The 20,206-nt window shown below is 45.8% G+C and overlaps 2 protein-coding genes across 3 annotated transcripts in view; one reads left to right on the top strand and one right to left on the bottom strand.

Moving 5' to 3' along the window:
- SYN1 (synapsin I) overlaps positions 1-20,206 on the top strand; it is an 86,262-nt gene that overhangs the window by 42,707 nt on the left and 23,349 nt on the right. The gene's annotated exons all lie outside the window — the stretch shown is intronic.
- Positions 14,388-19,369, bottom strand: TIMP1 (TIMP metallopeptidase inhibitor 1). The gene is made up of 6 exons (XM_069747815.1): positions 19,277-19,369; positions 18,326-18,459; positions 15,921-16,000; positions 15,643-15,760; positions 15,340-15,461; positions 14,388-14,835 (listed from the first exon to the last, which is right to left on the bottom strand). Exons 2-6 carry the CDS (start codon positions 18,432-18,434, stop codon positions 14,623-14,625), a joined length of 642 nt encoding a protein of 213 aa, XP_069603916.1. The 5' UTR covers positions 18,435-18,459; positions 19,277-19,369; the 3' UTR covers positions 14,388-14,622.

Below are 20,206 nucleotides of genomic sequence, written 5' to 3'. Positions count from 1 at the left end.
ATGTACAAGAATATAACTACTATAATACGGCTCCTATGTACAAAAATATATCTACTATAATACTGCTCCCTATGTACAAGAATACAACTACTATAACACTGCCCCTATGTACAAGAATATAACTACTATAATACTGTCCCCTATGTACAAGGATATAACTACTATAATACTGCCCCCATGTACAAGAATATAACTACTATAATACTGCCCCTATATACAAGACTATAACTACTATAATACTGCCCCCATGTGCAAGAATATAACTACTATAATACTGCCGCCATGTACAAGAATATGACTACTATAATACTGCCCTCTACAGTATGTACAGGAACATAAATACTATAATACTGCTCCTTTGTATAAGAATATAACTATTATAACACTGTCCCCTATATACAAGAATATACCGTATATACTCGAGTATAAGCCGACCCGAGTTTAAGCCGGCCCCCTAATTTTGCAAAAAAAAAACTGGGAAAACTTATTGACTCGAGTATAAGCCTAGGGTGGAAAATGCAGCAGCTACCGGTAAATGTCAAAAATAAAAATAGATACCAATAAAAGTAAAATTAATTGAGACATCAGTAGGTTAAGTGTTTTTGAATATCCATATTGAATCAGGAGCCCCATATAATGCTCCATACAGTTCATTATGGCTCCATAAGATGCTCCATATACAAATATGCCCCATATAATGCTCCATTCAGTTATTTATGGCCCCATAGATGCTCCATATAATGCTCCATGCAGTTATTTATGGCCCCATGTAATGCTCCATATAATGCTCCATGCAGTTCATTATGGCCCCTTAGATGCCCCATATAATGCTCCATGCACTTCTTTATGGCCCCATAGATGCCCCATATAATGCTCCATGCAGTTATGGCCCCATAGATGCCCCACATAATGCTCCATGCAGTTCTTTATGACCTCATATAATGCCCCATATAATGCTCCATGCAGTTCTTTATGGCCCCATAGATGCTCCATATAATGCTCCATGCAGTTCTTTATGGCCCCATATAATGCCCCATATAATGCTCCATGCAGTTCTTTATGGCCCCATATAATACTCCATATAATGCTCCATGCAGTTATGGCCCCATAGATGCCCCATATAATGCTCCATGCACTTCTTTATGGCCCCATAGATGCCCCATATAATGCTCCATGCAGTTCTTTATGGCCCCATAGACACTCCATATAGCCACATGTAATGCTTCTGCTGCTGCACTAAAAAACAAAAATGACATACTCACCTCTCGACGCTGCCCGCTGCTCCTCAGCGTCCGGTCTTTCCGCACTGACTGTTCAGGCAGAGGGCGGCGCGCACACTAATACATCATCGCGCCCTCTGACCTGAACAGTCACTGCAGAGGACGCGGAAGATGAGGCAGTGGTGGAACGCGGAAAGGTGAATATGACATACTTACCTGCTGCCAGCGCTCCGGACGCGGTCCCCGCGTCCCCTTTGTATAAGAATATAACTACTATAATACTGTCCCCTATATACAAGAATATACCGTATATTGTTGTGAATTCTGTGGCAGAGCTCCCTCCTGTGGTCACAAGTGGTACTTCGGCTGATTCTCTCTGTGAGCTTCTGTTGGTGGAGGGAAGTGGTACTGCGGCTTCTGAGTTTCCTCCCTCAGGTGATCTGGTGAGGTCGTTAGGTGCTTCTCTACTTAACTCCACCTAATGCTTTGATCCTGGCTTCCTGTCAATGTTCCAGTGTTGGACTTGTTTTTCCCTGGATCATTCCTGTGGCCTGCTGCTCTGCATAGCTAAGTTCTTCTTTGCTATTTGTTTGCTATTTTTTCTGTCCAGCTTGTCTAATTGTTTTGCTGGAAGCCCTGGGACGCAAAGGGTGTACCTCCATGCCGTTCGGTACGGAGGGTCTTTTTGCCCCCTTTGCGTGGTTTCCTTTAGGGTTTTGTGTAGACCGCAAAGTTATCTTTCCTATCCTCGCTCTGTTAAGAAAGTCGGGCCTCACTTTGCTGAATCTATTTCATCCCTACGTTTGTCTTTTCATCTTACTCACAGTCATTATATGTGGGGGGCTGCCTTCTCCTTTGGGGTATTTCTCTGAGGCAAGGTAGGCTTATTTTCTATCTTCAGGCTAGTTAGTTTCTCAGGCTGTGCCGAATTGCATAGGCAGAGTTAGGCGCAATCCACGGCTGCCTCTAGTGTTGTTTGGAGAGGATTAGGGATTGCGGTCTGCAGAGTTCCCACGTCTCAGAGCTCGTTCTATGATTTTGGGTTATTGTCAGATCACTGTATGTGCTCTGACCGCTATGTCCATTGTGGTACTGAATTGCCTATCATAACAGTACAGGAAGCCAAAAGTACTAATGATTCTCAATAGAGGGGAAAAAAGAAGTTCTGAGACCATTTTTTTTTCTTTGCACTGTGTTTTGCCTTTTTTTTCCCCTAGACATTTGGGTGGTTCAGGACACAGGTGTGGACATGGACATTCAGGGTCTGTGCTCTTCAATGGATAATCTCGTTATAAATGTACAAAAGATTCAAGATTTGGTGGTTCAGAAGCCTATGTTTGAACCAAGAATTCCTATTCCTGATTTGTTTTATGGTGATAGTCAAGTTTGTGAATTTCAAAAATAATTGCAAACTGTTTCTGGCCTTGAAACCTCACTCCTCTGGTGACCCAGCTCAACAAGTGAGAATTATTATTTCTTTTTTGCGTAGCGACTCTCAAGACTGGGCATTTTCCCTTGCGCCAGGAGATCCTGCATTAAGTAATATCGATGCATTTTTCCTGGCGCTCGGATTGCTGTACGATGAGCCTAATTCAGTGGATCAGGCAGAGAAAAATTTGCTAGCTTTGTGTCAGGGTCAGGATGAGATAGAGGTATATTGTCAGAAATTTAGAAAGTGGTCCGTACTCACTCAGTGGAATGAAGCTGCGCTCGCAGCGATTTTCAGAAAGGGTCTCTCTGAAGCCCTTAAGGATGTCATGGTGGGATTTCCTATGCCTGCTGGTCTGAATGAATCTATGTCTTTGGCCATTCAGATCGGTCGACGCTTGCGTGAGCGTAAATCTGTGCACCATTTGGCGGTATTACCTGAGATTAAACCTAAGCCTATGCAGTGCGATAGGACTTTGACCAGAGTTGAACGGCAAGAACACAGACGTCTGAATGGTCTGTGTTTCTAATGTGGTGATTCCACTCATGCCATCTCTGATTGTCCTAAGCGCTCTAGGCAGTTCGCTAGGTCTGCCACCATTGGTACGGTACAGTCAAAATTTCTTCTGTCCGTTACCTTGATCTGCTCTTTGTCATCGTATTCTGTCATGGCATTTGTGGATTCAGGCGCTGCCGTGAATTTGATGGACTTGGAGTTTGCTAAGCGTTGTGGGTTTTTCTTGGAGCCCTTGCAGTGTCCTATTCCATTGAGAGGAATTGATGCTACACCTTTGGCCAAGAATAAGCCTCAGTACTGTACCCACCTGACCATGTGCATGGCTCCTGCACATCAGGAGGATATTCGCTTTCTGGTGTTGCATAATCTGCATGATGTGGTCGTGTTGGGGTTGCCATGGCTACAAGTCCATAATCCAGTATTAGATTGGAAATCCATGTCGGTGTCCAGCTGGGGTTGTCAGGGGGTACATGGTGATGTTCCATTTCTGTCAATTTCGTCATCCACCCCTTCTGAGGTCCCAGAGTTCTTGTCTGATTACCGGGATGTATTTGATGAGCCCAAGGCCGATACCCTACCTCCGCATAGGGATTGTGATTGTGCTATCAATTTGATTCCTGGTAGTAAATTCCCAAAAGGTCGACTGTTTAATGTATCCGTGCCTGAGCACACCGCTATGCGCAGTTATGTGAAGGAATCCCTGGAGAAGGGGCATATTCGCCCGTCATCGTCGCCATTAGGAGCAGGGTTCTTTTTTGTAGCCAAGAAGGATGGTTCGCTGAGACCTTGTATAGATTACCGCCTTCTTAATAAGATCACGGTTAAATTTCAGTACCCCTTGCCATTGTTATCTGATCTGTTTGCTCGGATTAAGGGGGCTAGTTGGTTCACCAAGATAGATCTTCGTGGTGCGTATAATCTGGTGCGAATTAAGCAAGGCGATGAATGGAAAACTGCATTTAATACGCCCGAGGGTCATTTTGAGTATCTCGTGATGCCGTTCGGACTTGCCAATGCTCCATCAGTGTTTCAGTCCTTTATGCATGACATCTTCCGTGAGTACCTGGATAAATTCCTGATTGTGTACTTGGATGACATTTTGATCTTTTCGGATGATTGGGAGTCTCATGTGAAGCAGGTCAGAACGGTTTTTCAAGTCCTACGTGCTAATTCTTTGTTTGTGAAGGGATCAAAGTGTCTCTTTGGTGTGCAGAAGGTTTCATTTTTGGGGTTCATCATTTCCCCTTCTACTATCGAGATGGATCCTGTTAAGGTCCAAGCCATCCATGATTGGACTCAGCCGACATCTCTGAAAAGTCTGCAAAAGTTCCTGGGCTTTGCTAATTTTTATCGTCGCTTCATCTGCAATTTTTCTAGTATTGCTAAACCATTGACCGATTTGACCAAGAAGGGTGCTGATGTGGTCAATTGGTCTTCTGCTGCTGTGGAAGCCTTTCAGGAGCTGAAGCGTCGTTTTTCTTCTGCCCCTGTGTTGTGTCAACCAGATGTTTCTCTTCCGTTCCAGGTCGAGGTTGATGCTTCTGAGATTGGAGCAGGGGCTGTTTTGTCGCAGAGAGGTTCTGATTGCTCAGTGATGAAACCATGCGCTTTTTTTTCCAGGAAGTTTTCGACTGCTGAGCGAAATTATGATGTGGGCAACCGAGAGTTGCTGGCCATGAAGTGGGCATTCGAGGAGTGGCGTCATTGGCTTGAAGGAGCTAAGCATCGCGTGGTGGTCTTGACTGATCATAAGAACTTGACTTATCTCGAGTCTGCCAAGCGGTTGAATCCTAGACAGGCTCGTTGGTTGCTGTTTTTTGCCCGTTTTGACTTTGTGATTTCGTACCTTCCGGGCTCTAAAAATGTGAAGGCGGATGCTCTGTCTAGGAGTTTTGTGCCCGACTCTCCGGGTTTGTCCGAGCCGGCGGGTATCCTCAAGGAGGGAGTAATTGTGTCTGCCATCTCCCCTGATTTGCGGCGGGTGCTGCAAAAGTTTCAGGCTAATAAACCTGATCGTTGTCCAGCGGAGAAACTGTTTGTCCCTGATAGGTGGACGAATAAAGTTATCTCTGAGGTTCATTGTTCGGTGTTGGCTGGTCATCCTGGAATCTTTGGTACCAGAGAGTTAGTGGCTAGATCCTTTTGGTGGCCATCTCTGTCGCGGGATGTGCGTACTTTTGTGCAGTCCTGTGGGATTTGTGCTCGGGCTAAGCCCTGCTGTTCTCGTGCCAGTGGGTTGCTTTTGCCCTTGCCGGTCCCGAAGAGACCTTGGACACATATCTCTATGGATTTTATTTCAGATCTTCCCTTTTCTCAAAAGATGTCAGTCATTTGGGTGGTCTGTGATCGCTTTTCTAAGATGGTCCATCTGGTACCCTTGTCTAAATTGCCTTCCTCCTCTGATTTGGTGCCATTGTTCTTCCAGCATGTGGTTCGTTTACATGGTATTCCAGAGAATATCGTTTCTGACAGAGGTTCTCAGTTTGTTTCGAGGTTTTGGCGAGCCTTTTGTGGTAGGATGGGCATTGACTTGTCTTTTTCCTCGGCTTTCCATCCTCAGACTAATGGCCAGACCGAACGAACCAATCAGACCTTGGAAACATATCTGAGATGTTTTGTTTCTGCTGATCAGGATGACTGGGTGTCCTTTTTGCCTTTGGCTGAGTTCGCCCTTAATAACCGGGCCAGCTCGGCTATCTTGGTTTCGCCATTTTTCTGCAACTCTGGGTTCCATCCTCGTTTCTCTTCAGGACAGGTTGAGTCTTCGGACTGTCCTGGTGTGGATACTGTGGTGGACAGGTTGCAGCAGATTTGGACTCATGTAGTGGACAATTTGACCTTGTCCCAGGAGAGGGCTCAAAGTTTTGCTAATCGCAGACGCTGTGTGGGTCCCCGACTTCGTGTTGGGGATCTGGTTTGGTTATCTTCTCGTCATATTCCTATGAAGGTTTCCTCTCCTAAGTTTAAACCTCGTTTCATTGGTCCGTATAGGATTTCTGAGGTTCTTAATCCTGTGTCTTTTCGTCTGACCCTTCCAGATTCCTTTTCCATACATAATGTATTACATAGGTCATTGTTGCGGAGATACGTGGCACCTATGGTTCCATCTGTTGACCCTCCTGCCCCGGTTTTGGTGGAGGGGGAGTTGGAGTATATTGTGGAGAAGATTTTGGATTCTCGTGTTTCAAGACGGAAACTCCAGTATCTGGTTAAGTGGAAGGGTTATGCTCAGGAAGATAATTCCTGGGTCTTTGCCTCTGATGTCCATGCTCCCGATCTTGTTCGTGCCTTTCATGTGGCTCATCCTGGTCGGCCTGGGGGCTCTGGTGAGGGTTCGGTGACCCCTCCTCAAGGGGGGGGGGTACTGTTGTGAATTCTGTGGCAGAGCTCCCTCCTGTGGTCACAAGTGGTACTTCGGCTGATTCTCTCTGTGAGCTTCTGTTGGTGGAGGAAAGTGGTATTGCGGCTTCTGAGTTTCCTACCTCAGGTGATGTGGTGAGGTCGTTAGGTACTGCTCTACTTAACTCCACCTAATGCTTTGATCCTGGCTTCCTGTCAATGTTCCAGTGTTGGACTTGTTTTTCCCTGGATCATTCCTGTGGCCTGCTGCTCTGCATAGCTAAGTTCTTCTTTGCTATTTGTTTGCTATTTTTTCTGTCCAGCTTGTCTAATTATTTTGCTTGAAGCTCTGGGACGCAAAGGGTGTACCTCCGTGCCGTTAGTTCGGTACGGAGGGTCTTTTTGCCCCCTTTGCGTGGTTTCCTTTAGGGTTTTGTGTAGACCGCAAAGTTATCCTTCCTATCCTCGCTCTGTTAAGAAAGTCGGGCCTCAGTTTGCTGAATCTATTTCATCCCTTCGTTTGTCTTTTCATCTTACTCACAGTCATTATATGTGGGGGGCTGCCTTTTCCTTTGGGGTATTTCTCTGAGGCAAGGTAGGCTTATTTTCTATCTTCAGGCTAGTTAGTTTCTCAGGCTGTGCCGAGTTGCATAGGCAGAGTTAGGCGCAATCCACGGCTGCCTCTAGTGTTGTTTGGAGAGGATTAGGGATTGCGGTCTGCAGAGTTGCCACGTCTCAGAGCTCGTTCTATGATTTTGGGTTATTGTCAGATCACTGTATGTGCTCTGACCGCTATGTCCATTGTGGTACTGAATTGCCTATCATAACAGTATATACTCAAGTATAAGCCGACCCAAGTATAAGCCGACCCCCTAATTTTGCAACAAAAAAACCTGGGAAAATTTATTGACTCGAGTATAAGCCTAGGGTGGAAAATGCAGCAGCTACCGGTAAATGTCAAAAATAAAAATAGATACCAATAAAAGCAAAATTAATTGAGACATCAGTAGGTTGAGTGTTTTTGAATATCCATATTGAATCAGGAGCCCCATATAATGCTCCATACAGTTCATTATGGCTCCATAAGATGCTCCATATACAAATATGCCCCATATAATGCTCCATGCAGTTCTTTATGGCCCCATAAGATGCCCCATATAATGCTCCATTCAGTTCTTTATGGCCCCATAGATGCTCCATATAATGCTCCATGCAGTTATTTATGGCCCCATGTAATGCTCCATATAATGCTTCATGCAGTTCATTATGGCCCCATAGATGCCCCATATAATGCTCCATGCACTTCTTTATGGCCCCATAGATGCCCCATATAATGCTCCATGCACTTTTTTATGGCCCCATAGATGCCCCATATAATTCTCCATGCAGTTATGGCCCCTTAGATGCCCCATATAATGCTCCATGCAGTTCTTTATGGCCCCATATAATGCCCCATATAATGCTCCATGCAGTTCTTTATGGCCCCATATAATACTCCATATAATGCTCCATGCAGTTATGGCCCCATAGATGCCCCATATAATGCTCCATGCAGATATGGCCCCATAGATGCCCCATATAATGCTCCATGCAGTTATGGCCCCATAGATGCTCCATATAATGCTCCATGCAGTTCTTTATGGCCCCATAGATACTCCATATAGCCACATGTAATGCTTCTGCTGCTGCACTAAAAAAAAGAAAATGACATACTCACCTCTCGACGCTGCCCGCTGCTCCTCAGCGTCCGGTCTTTCTGCACTGACTGTTCAGGCAGAGGGCGGCGCGCACACTAATACGTCATCGCGCCCTCTGACCTGAACAGTCACTGCAGAGGACGCGGAAGATGAGGCGGCGGTGGAACGCGGAAAGGTGAATATGACATACTTACCTGCTCCCAGCGCTCCGGATGCGGTCCCCGCATCTCCCACGTCTCCGGGATCGGCAGCTTCTTCCTGTGGTGAGCGGTCACGTGGCACCGCTCATTACAGTAATGAATATGCGGCTCCACCCCTATGGGAGTGGAGTCCATATTCATAACTTTAATGAGTGGTACCATGTGACCACTGAATAGGGGAAGAAGCTGCCGTGCCCGAAGACCGTGGGACATGCGGGGACCGCGTCAGGATCGCTGGGAGCAGGTGAGTATTTGACAGGCGTCGCTCCCCCTCACGCACCGACCCCCCCCCCCCCCCGCCTTCCATGACTCGAGTATAAGCCGAGAGGGGCACTTTCAGCCCATTTTTTGGGCTGAAAATCTCGGCTTATATTCGAGTATATACGGTAACTGCTATAATACTCCCCCTATGTACAAGACTATAACTACTATAATACTGCTCCTATGTACAAAAATATATCTACTATAATACTGCCCCTATGTACAAGAATATAACTACTACTAGATGGTGGCCCAATTCTAACGCATTGGGTATTCTAGAATATGCATGTCCACGTAGTACATTGCACAACCCACATAGTATATTGCCCAGCCACGTAGTATATTGCCCAACCACGTAGTATATTGCCCAACCACGTAGTATATTGCCCAGCCACGTAGTATATTGCCCAGCCTCGTTGTATATTGCCCAGCCACGTAGTATATTGCTCAGCCACGTAGTATATTGCTCAGCTACGTAGTATATTGCCCAGCTACGTAGTATATTGCTCAGCTACGTAGTATATTGCCCAGCCACGTAGTATATTGCCCAGACACGTAGTATATTGCCCAGCCATGTAGTATATTGCCCAGCTACGTAGTATATTGCGCAGCCACGTAGTATATTGCCCAGCCACGTAGTATATTGCCCAGCTACGTAGTATATTGCCCAGCCATGTAGTATATTGCCCAGCTACGTAGTATATTGCCCAGTCACGTAGTATATTGCCCATTGACGTAGTATATTGCCCAGTCACGTAGTATATTGCCCAGCCACGTAGTATATTGCCCAGCCACGTAGTATATTGCCCAGCCACGCTGTATATTGCCCAGCCACGTTGTATATTGCCCAGCTACGTAGTATATTGCCCAGCTACGTAGTATATTGCCCAGCTACGTAGTATATTGCCCAGCCATGTAGTATATTGCCCAGTAACGTAGTATATTGCTCAGCCACGTAGTATAGTGCCCACCCATGTAGTATATTGCCCAACCACGCAGTATATTGCCCAGCCACGTAGTATATTGCACAGCGACGTAGTATACAGCACAGAGCCACGTAGTATACAGCACAGACACGTCGTATATTGGCCAGTCACATAGTATATTGCCCAGCTTCGTAGTATATTGCCCAGACACGTATGTAACAGGTTAAAAAATAAAAAAGAAACATAAACTCACCTTCGGAGGGCCCCTTGTAGTCCTGTCGCCTGTGTGCGGTGCACACGGCAGCTTCCGGTCCCAGGGTTGGTATGGGCACAGGACCTGTGATGAGGTCGCGGTCACATGACCGTGACGTGCTGGCAGGTCCTTCTAGCATACCATCCTTGCCACCAGAACCTGCCGCTTGCATGGAGCGGACACCGGAGCGCCGCGAGGAGCGGGAAAGGCTGCGGAAGGTGAGTATATAATGATTTTTTATTTTTTTTAATTATTTTTAACATTAGATCGTTTTACTATGGATGCTGCATACGCAGCATCAATAGTAAAACGTTGGTCACACAGGGTTAATAGCTGCGTAACCGGAGTGCGTTACACCGCACTCCGGTAACGCTGACATTAACCCTGTGTGAGGGCTGACTGGATGACTGGAGGGGAGTATGGAGCGGGCACTGACTGCGGGGAGGAAATAGCGGCCATATTGCCGCCGGACTGTGGCCGACCATCGCTGATTGGTCGTGTTAATGGTTGTGGGCGTTTTGCCACGAACAATCAACGACTTGGATTACATGACAGACAGAGGCCGCGACCAATGAATATCCGTGACAGACAGACAGAAGGACAGACGGAAGTGACCCTTAGACAATTATATAGTAGATAATACTGCCTCCTATGTGCAAGAATATAACTACTATAATTCTGTCCCCTCTGTACACGAATATAACTACTATAATACTGTCCCCTATGTACAAGACTATAACTACTATAATACGACTCCTATGTACAAAATATATCTACTAAAATACTGCCCCCTATGTACAGGAATATAACTACTATAATACTGCCCCCTATGTACAAGAATATAACTACTATAATACTAAACCACAGGAATAAAGAGGACGGCACTAGAGTGAATACTGAATTTGACAGGCAGGACTGTTGGCGGACAAAATGAAACCAGGTAATCACGAATGCCTATGGATTCCGGTGCTCAGCATAATGAAAGGAAACAAGCAGTCCAAAGCAACTAAAAAGAAAAATATGCGGCACTCACCCCAATCTGGCAGTGTAAATCGTGATTTTATTGAATAAACTGTAAGGAAAAGTCCATCAGGACATCAGGTACAATAGAGGGTGCGGTATTGGAGTAAGGACGACGGCCGTTTCGCTGGACCCGTCGAAGCACCTGCGAGTGCGAAACGGCCGTCGTCCTTACTCCAATACCGCACCCTCTATTGTACCTGATGTCCTGATGGACTTTTCCTTACAGTTTCTTCAATAAAATCACGATTTACACTGCCAGATTGGGGTGAGTGCCGCATATTTTTCTTTTTAGTTGCTTTACTACTATAATACTGTCCCCTATGTACAAGAATATAACTACTATAATACGGCTCCTATGTACAAAAATATATCGACTATAATACTGCCCCCTATGTACGAGAATATAACTACTATAATACTGCCCCTATGTACATGAATATAACTACTATAATACTGTCCCCTATGTACAAGGATATAACTACTATAATACGGCTCCTATGTACAGGAATATAACTGCTATACAGTGGGGAAAAAAGTATTTAGTTAGCCACCAATTTTGCAAGTTCTCCCACTTAAAAAGATAAGAGAGGCCTGTAATTGACATCATAGGTAGACCACAACTATCAGAGTCAAAATGAGAAAACAAATCCAGAAAATCACCTTTTCAAGATTCATTTTGCAAATTATGGTGGAAAATAAGTATTTGGTCACCTAATAACATGCAAGATTTCTGGCTCTCACAGGCCTGTAACTTCTTCTTTAAGAGGCTCCTCTGTCCTCCACTCATTACCTGTAGTAATGGCACCTGTTTGAACTTGCTATCAGTATAAAAGACACCTGTCAACAACCTCAAACAGTCACACTCCAAACTCCACTATGGTGAAGACCAAAGAGCTGTCGAAGGACACCAGAAACAAAATTGTAGCCCTGCCCCAGGCTGGGAAAACTGAGTCTGCAATAGGCAAGCAGCTTGGTGTGATGAAATCAACTGTGGGAGCAATAATAAGACAATGGAAGATATACAAGACCACTGATAATCTCCCTCGATCTGGGGCTCCACGCAAGATCTCACCCCATGGGGGCAAAATTATTACAAGAACAGTGAGGAAAAATCCCAGAACCACACGGGGGACCTAGTGAATGACCTGCATAGAACTGTGACCACCGTAACAAAGGCTACCATCAGTAACACACTTTGCCGCCAGGGGCTCAGATCCTGCAGTGCCAGACGTAAACCCCTGTTTCAGCCAGTACATGTCCGGGCCTGTCTGAAGTTTCCTGCAGAGCATTTGGATTATCCATAAGAGTATTGGGAGAATGTCATATGGTCTGATGAAACCAAAGTAGAACTGTTTGGTAGAAACAAAATTTGTCGTGTTTGGAGGAGACAGAATGCTGAGTTGCATCCAAAGAACACCATACCTACTGTGAAGCATGGGGGTGGCAGCATCATGCTTTGGGGATGTTTCTCAGCAAAGGGACCAGGACGACTTATCCGTGTACATGAAAGAATGAATGGGGCCATGTATCGTGAGATTCTGAGTGCAAACCTCTTTCCATCAGCAAGGGCATTGAAGATGAAACTTGGATGGGTCTTTCAGCATGATAATGATCCCAAGCACACCACCAGGATAACGAAGGAGTGGCTTTGTAAGAAGCATATGAAGGTTCTGGAGTGGCCTAGCCAGTCTCCAATTCTCAACCCCAAAGAAAACCTTTGGAGGGAGTTGAAAGTCCGTGTTGCCTGGTGACAGGCCCAAAACATCACTGCTCTAGAGGCGATCTGCATTGAGGAATGGGCCAACATACCACCAACAGTGTGTGCCAACCTAGTGAAGACTTACAGAAAACGATTGACCTCTGTCATTGTCAACAAAGGATATATAACAAAATATTGAGATGAACTTTTGTTAATGACCAAATACTTATTTTCCACAATAATTTGCTAAATAAATCTTGCCAAATCAGACAAGGTGATTTTCTGGATTTGTTTTCTCATTTTGACTCTCATAGCTGTGGTCTAGGTATAATGTCAATTACAGGCCTCCCTCATCTTTTTAAGGGGAACCTGTCACACTCCCCCCCCCCCCCCCAGGCGTTTGTAACTAAAAGGTCTTTCCCCCCTAATCCGGATGCCTCCCAGCCGTCGCTCCTCTTCCTTCATTAGCGTTCTCGGCGCCTGCTCTGTTATTTTTTATTTTTTTCGGGCATGCGCAGTTACGCTGCCCTTCAAACCTACAGAGTAGGCGCCGGGAACGCTGATAAAGGAAGAGGAGGCGGCGCCCGGTGTGCAGAGGCCATGAGTGACGGCTGGGAGGCGTCTGGATTAGGGGGGAAAGACCTGCCTCCCTGGCGATTTCGAGGTATGAGGGACAAGTTTCAAAAACGATTATTTCAGCAGTGCCAGGGACCAGAACTAAAAGAGCCACCTTGTCAGAATGCAGCATCGGTGCAGCACAAGGTGGCTCTTTTAGTTACAAACGCCAGGGGAGGGTGACAGGTTCCATTTAAGCGAGAGAACTTCCACAATTGGTGGCTGACTAAATACTTTATTTCCCCACTGTAATACTGCCCCTTTGTACAGGAATATAACTACTATAATACTGCCCCTATGTACAAAAATATAACTACTACAATACTGCCCCTATGTGCAAGAATATAACTACTATAATACTGCCCCTATGTACAAGAATATAACTAATACAATACTGCCCCTATGAACAAGACTATAACTACTATAATAGTTCCCCTATGTACAAGAATATAACTACTATAATACTGCCTCCTATGTACAAGAATATAGCTACTATAATGCTGATCCTATGTACAAGAATATAACTACTATAATACGGCCCCATGTACAAGAATATAACTACTATAATACTGCCTCCTATGTACAAGAATATAACTACTATAATACTGCCTCTATGTACAAGAATATAACTACTATAATACTGCCCCTATGTACAAGACTATAACTACTATAATACTGCCCCTATGTACAAGAATATAACTACTATAATACTGCTCCTATGTACAAGAATATAACTACTATAGTACTGCCCCTATATACAAGAATATAACTACTATAATACTGCCCCTATGTACAAGACTATAACTACTATAATACTGCCTCCTATGTACAAGAATATAACTACTATAATACTGCCTCTATGTACAGGAATACAGCTACTATAATACTGTCCCCTATGTATAAGAATATAACTATTATAATACTGCCCATGTATAGGAATATAACTACTATAATACTCCCCCTATGTACAGGAATATAACTACTATAATACTGTCTCCTATGTACAAGAATATAACTACTATAATACTGCTCCTATGTACAGGAATATAAATACTATAATACCCCCCTATGTACGGGAATATACGGTAATTACTATAATACTGCCCCTATGTACAGGAAAATACCTGCTATAATACTGCTCTTTTTAGTACAGACAGTTGTATTTCCCAGTTCATCATGTTTTCTGATGTATGATGGAATAATACCAGATTTTTGTACAAAAAATCATATAAACATTTATTAATCATAGTCCGTTATATGTATATAGCATTACAGATTCTGTGACGTCAGCATTGGTGGGTACAGAATGAAGCTCACTGATGGTGGAGGACACAGCGCTTCTGGGCTCTGTTCCCTGGGCCTCCGCTGTGATCGGTGAGCTGTAGAGATGTCAGGTGTCGTTTCTGGGGTCAGCAGTGGTACATGGTGCCCGGCACCCCACAGATCATTGCGCTTTGCTTCTGTTGCTGGCGGTGGTGGTGGCGTAGATACGAGACTTCAGGCTGCTCCAGGTGCACAGATCTTTGCTCTGGATGATGCAGGCCAGGTTCACAGCCTGGTGATTGGCGTATGGAGACTTTCTGCTCATCAGGGGGTCGGTCCAGAGACACTGCAGGCCGCTGTCCACCTCACAGGGCATGGTGAAGCACTGCTTAATCTGGAATGTAACACAATGGTTGATAGGATTGCAGTGGGGAAAGTATTTTGTGATTGTGTTGGGCTAGTGCCTATTGACAGCAGGCAATCTGAGCAAGCAAAGCTGAAGTGTAAAGCATGGGGACACAGGAGCAAAGCTGTAGCTACCGCAGTATAAAGTATGGAGAAAGGATAAATCTGCGACCTGTGGATCGGATGAGTCAGGAGTTGGATTTCCAGTCCACAATGCTGGAGACCTTGATCATTGCTCTGCCCAAGTAGAGTGTAGCTGCAGTGTAAACTATGGGGAAAGCCTGAAGCTGCAGCCTGAGCATCTGATAGGACAGGAGGTGGATTCCTGACCATCTGAGACTCCAGTACACAGTGGAGCCACTGATGAGAGCTGTCTGTGCAATAATGGAGCACTGCTGCAGTGTAAAGTAAGGGGGAAGGATAAAGCAGAAGCCTGGCAGTACAGCGAGTTGGCGTGTAATTTGCCTCCCAGTGTGTAGATGGTGGCACTCACCTGGCAGTCACAGTGCTTGGCATACACCTGCAGGAATCCCCTCTTCTGGCCCATCGTTAGGGCGGCCCATGGTGCCACAAAGCTACAGGAGGTGATGTACACCTTATTGTCCACCAGGGTCCCTGCCCAGAGAAGCAACAGAAGGTTAGTGATGAGGACACTGAGAATAGCTGGGGAGGGATTATGGGGGTTGTTGTCCTACATAGTAGGTTTGTAGATATTGGGGGTTATTCTATATGAGTGATGGCTGCAGGAGGTTGGACTGGTATGGACAGTAGGGGGCAGCGTGCTGATGACACTGACCGGCGACCAGGAACTCCTCGCTCTTGTTCCCGGAGGGATGTTGGTAGCCGCACATACTCTCTATCTTGGGGCTGTACACAAACTGGATGTCGTCGACGTCTTTAGGAGCCTTGAAAATCTGATGATAAAGAATATATATAACTTCTCAGTACAGCGCATAGTGCGGGTGTGCCACATCTGATATATGTGCCACCATCTTTAGCTCCCTGGACCTCCATCTCTGACCTCGGTGCAGCACATCACTGGTTAACTGGAGAGGGGGAGTGAGAGGGTCTTACCTTTGTGGCTTTCACCTCATACGTCGTCCATTGTTCCCGTTCCACACAGTCTTTCTGCGCAATGAACTTTGCCCGGAAAACTGCAGATATATAATGGCAGGGTTAGACAATGCTGTAATGTGAGATAAAGTTAAATCCATTGTGGTACTATAACTCCCAGCATATAGCACAAAGCTGGCAGAGTCTGCTGGGATTTGCAGTTTCATAACAGGTCAAGGACCATGCAATGTTCACCTGCAAAAGTGTCACACTATTACCATGAGAAACTGCTCATCTCCTAGGCGGATAATACTGCCATTCATCAGCATTGTGGCCTGGGCTTCTACAACGTGTACTCACAATATAGACGGGAGGGTGAGGGGTGCGGGTCAACCATGTCCCAGAGCTGCACTCACTATTCTGCTGGTGCAGTCACTATGTACATACGTTACATTACTCATCCTGTACTGATCCTGAGTTACATCCTGTATTATACTCCAGAGCTGCACTCACTATTCTGCTGGTGCAGTCACTGTGTACATACATTACATTACTGATCCTGTACTGATCCTGAGTTACATCCTGTATTATTCTCCAGAGCCACACTCACTATTCTGCTGGTGCAGTCATTGTGTACATACATTACATTACTGATCCTGAGTTACATCCTGTATTACACTCCAGAGCTGCACTCACTATTCTGCTGGTGCAGTCACTGTGTACATACATTACATTACTGATACTGTACTAATCCTGAGTTACATCCTGTATTATACCCCAGAGCTGCACTCACTATTTTGCTGGTGCAGTCACTGTGTACATACATTACATTACTGATCCTGAGTTACATCCTGTATTATACCCCAGAGCTGTGCTCACTATTCTGCTGGTGCAGTCACTGTGTACATACATTACATTACTGATCCTGAATTACATCCTGTATTATACCCCAGAGCTGCGCTCACTATTCTGCTGGTGCAGTCACTGTGTACATATTTTACATTACTGATCCTGTACTGATCCTGAGTTACATCGTGTATTATACCCCAGAGCTGCACTCACTATTTTGCTGGTGCAGTCACTGTGTACATACATTACATTACTGATCCTGAATTACATCATGTATTATAACCCAGAGCTGCACTCACTATTCTGCTGGTGCAGTCACTGTGTACATACATTACATTACTGATCCTGTACTGATCCTGTATTATACCCCAGAGCTACGCTCACTATTCTGCTGGAGCAGTCACTGTGTACATACATTACATTACTGATCCTGAATTACATCCTGTATTATAACCCAGAGCTGCACTCACTATTCTGCTGGTGCAGTCACTGTGTACATACATTACATTACTGATCCTGAATTACATCATGTATTATAACCCAGAGCTGCACTCACTATTCTGCTGGTGAAGTCACTGTGTACATACATTACATTACTGATCCTGTACTGATCCTGTATTATACCCCAGAGCTGCGCTCACTATTCTGCTGGTGCAGTCACTGTGTACATACATTATATTACTGATCCTGAGTTACATCCTGTATTATAACCCAGAGCTGCACTCACTATTCTGCTGGAGCAGTCACTGTGTACATACATTACATTACTGATCCTGTACTGATCCTGAGTTACATCCTGTATTATACCCCAGAGCTGCGCTCACTATTCTGCTGGTGCAGTCACTGTGTACATACATTACATTACTGATCCTGTACTGATCCTGAATTACATCCTGTATTATAACCCAGAGCTGCACTCACTATTCTGCTGGTGCAGTCACTGTGTACATACATTACATTACTGATCCTGAATTACATCATGTATTATAACCCAGAGCTGCACTCACTATTCTGCTGGTGCAGTCACTGTGTACATACATTACATTACTGATCCTGTACTGATCCTGTATTATACCCCAGAGCTGCACTCACTATTCTGCTGGTGCAGTCACTGTGTACATACATTACATTACTGATCCTGAGTTACATCCTGTATTATACCCCAGAGCTGCACTCACTATTCTGCTGGTGCAGTCACTGTGTACATATATTACATTACTGATCCTGAATTACATCCTGTATTATACCCCAGAGCTGCGCTCACTATTCTGCTGGTGCAGTCACTGTGTACATACATTACATTACTGATCCTGTACTGATCCTGTATTATACCCCAGAGCTGCACTCACTATTCTGCTGGTGCAGTCACTGTGTACATTATTTTCGGCTTGGGGGGCGCTTTGTGTGGGCAGACTGAGCCGTTGCCAGGACCCTGTGATGTGGTATCACTATGTCTCCAGACTTCTCTCGGAGGTGTGAATGAGCGGCCCTGTTCCCCTTGTCCACACCCAGTGTCAGTACACAGAATCCTTCTCCCTCTCAGAGACCCCTTTGTGCAGAACGCCTCATGTCCTTACCCACAGGTGAGTCACAGTAGACAGTCTGGGGGTGGCGGGGGCCACATGTACAGGACCAGGCATCTTTGCTCAGGCACCCCAAAATCACCAGCGCCACCAGGGATAACATTGTGCAATCTGGAGACTGTAGATATCTGTAGAAATAGGATGCGATGCATTAATACATGTAGACAGCTGGCAGATGATGGGCAGGGTGTGGGCAGAGGGCGGGCAGGGGGCTGCACGGAGAAGACTGGAAATGTGCTGAGGATTTTGCAGGAAAGCAGATAAATGATGGTCTGTGCAGTTTGGGCAGGAAATGGGTTGACGCCTTGAGGTGGTGGAGCTGTATGTTGTGCTATTTTCGGTTCTGGCAGCAGAGGGGTTATGTTTTGTGATTGAGATAAACATAGGGATTGAAGGAATGAGGGGCTGCGCAGAGTTCTGGCAGACGATGAGTTAAGTAGTTTTGCAGGGTCCAGTTGCATAATGGGTTTATTTGTCTTGCAGGCTTTTGGCATAGTTACGGGTGCAGGGCTGTTGTTGATGATGTGCATGGCGGTGGTAGATGATGGAGCGAGTTGCAAACTTCTAGGACTACGGGCCACCTTGCTCCTGGGCTGCGCAAAGCTGCGGACTAAGAGGCAGCAGATGGTGGGCTAAGTCACTGCACAGGGGCCTGGCTGGTAATGGCTGATGCTACTCTGCAGGGTTAATGAGGAACTAAGTGGCACTTTGCAGCCCCAATTGCAAGTTGTCAAGTTGGGAAGATAAGGGGTTAGTCACTGGCTGTTCAGAGTCCCAGGGTGGAAAGGGTTAAGTCAAGCAGTGAGGATGGGTGCGATGATGGGCAGAGTGCTGAAAGCGATGATGGGCAGAGTGCTGAAAGCGATGATGGGCAGAGTGCTGAAAGCGATGATGGGCAGAGTGCTGAAAGCGATGATGGGCAGAGTGCTGAAAGCGGCCACTTACCAGGTCTCAGAGTTGTCAGCGGGGTCTGAAGCTCAGCTCTGCATCTCTCTCCATTCCACCTCTGGAATTTAAAGCGTCCCCGTCCCCCTCCCTCCCGCAATACGATTGGCCAAGAGCCCAGCACCAGACGCCTTCCCCATTAGTCAGAGATTTCAAAACAGGAAAAGATCATTCGGGGAGCTGGGAAATTATTCTGGTGACCTGGGCCTGGCACTCCGGGATTAAGGTGACCAGATCGGCTCCTCTGCAGTAGTTTTGGGGTACACTTTAGTCTGGGGCAGAGTGTGGCGTTCACTCACGTGCACATATGGAGAGCCATGTCAGGCTGCCTCGGTAATATGTACTTCTGCTCTGCACAGTGATCACATCACGCTTGGTTATCAACAGCAGTGGAAACATTTAAGGGGTCCTGTATATGGGGGGATCTGCTGGGAAAAACGCCCGATTGTCTAATGCATGTTCAGAGATGGAGATCTAGGCTCCAGTGGCTCCATGAGACGCACGTATAACGTAATAACGGCCACGGCAATCTTGGATGTGGGCTGTAAACTTTTTAAGCTGGGAACCTTACCACTTTGGGTTGGTGGGCCTGATAATCAGACAAGACAAGTGGCCACCAGACTCAACTGGGTTGGGCTTGGACCAAGAAAAATCGATCTCTCCTTGCCAAATGGAGGCCCCCATGGACGGATCACATCGTAGACTGTTCCCACTGAAATCTGGGTCTGCAGAACTCTAATGTCTGCGTCCAAACTAACGCATGAAGGGCAACGAGCAGACAGAAGCCTCCTCTCATCCTGGACATGGTAAGAGAAGCTTCATGGACAAGACCGTTCTGGTTGGAGGAGTAGAGGAGGATAAGCAGTTACAAGATTGGTGGTGACAGTGACCATGAAGCCCACATTAAAGGGGATGTCTCCTCTCCAGTGG

The sequence above is a fragment of the Ranitomeya imitator genome, chromosome 2 (assembly GCF_032444005.1).
Source record: "Ranitomeya imitator isolate aRanImi1 chromosome 2, aRanImi1.pri, whole genome shotgun sequence".
NCBI lineage: Eukaryota > Metazoa > Chordata > Amphibia > Anura > Dendrobatidae > Ranitomeya > Ranitomeya imitator.
This window is presented reverse-complemented; position numbering and strand designations above follow the sequence as displayed.

Bases quoted from the DNA above. Each gene is read 5' to 3' on its own strand.
- TIMP1 (XM_069747815.1), bottom strand. From the start codon at position 18,434: ATGTTATCCCTGGTGGCGCTGGTGATTTTGGGGTGCCTGAGCAAAGAT. The intron at 15,761-15,920 runs GTAAGACCCTCT...CTTTATCATCAG, and splicing joins ATGAGGTGAAAGCCACAAAG to ATTTTCAAGGCTCCTAAAGA. The intron at 15,462-15,642 runs GTCAGTGTCATC...TTCTCTGGGCAG, and splicing joins CGAGGAGTTCCTGGTCGCCG to GGACCCTGGTGGACAATAAG.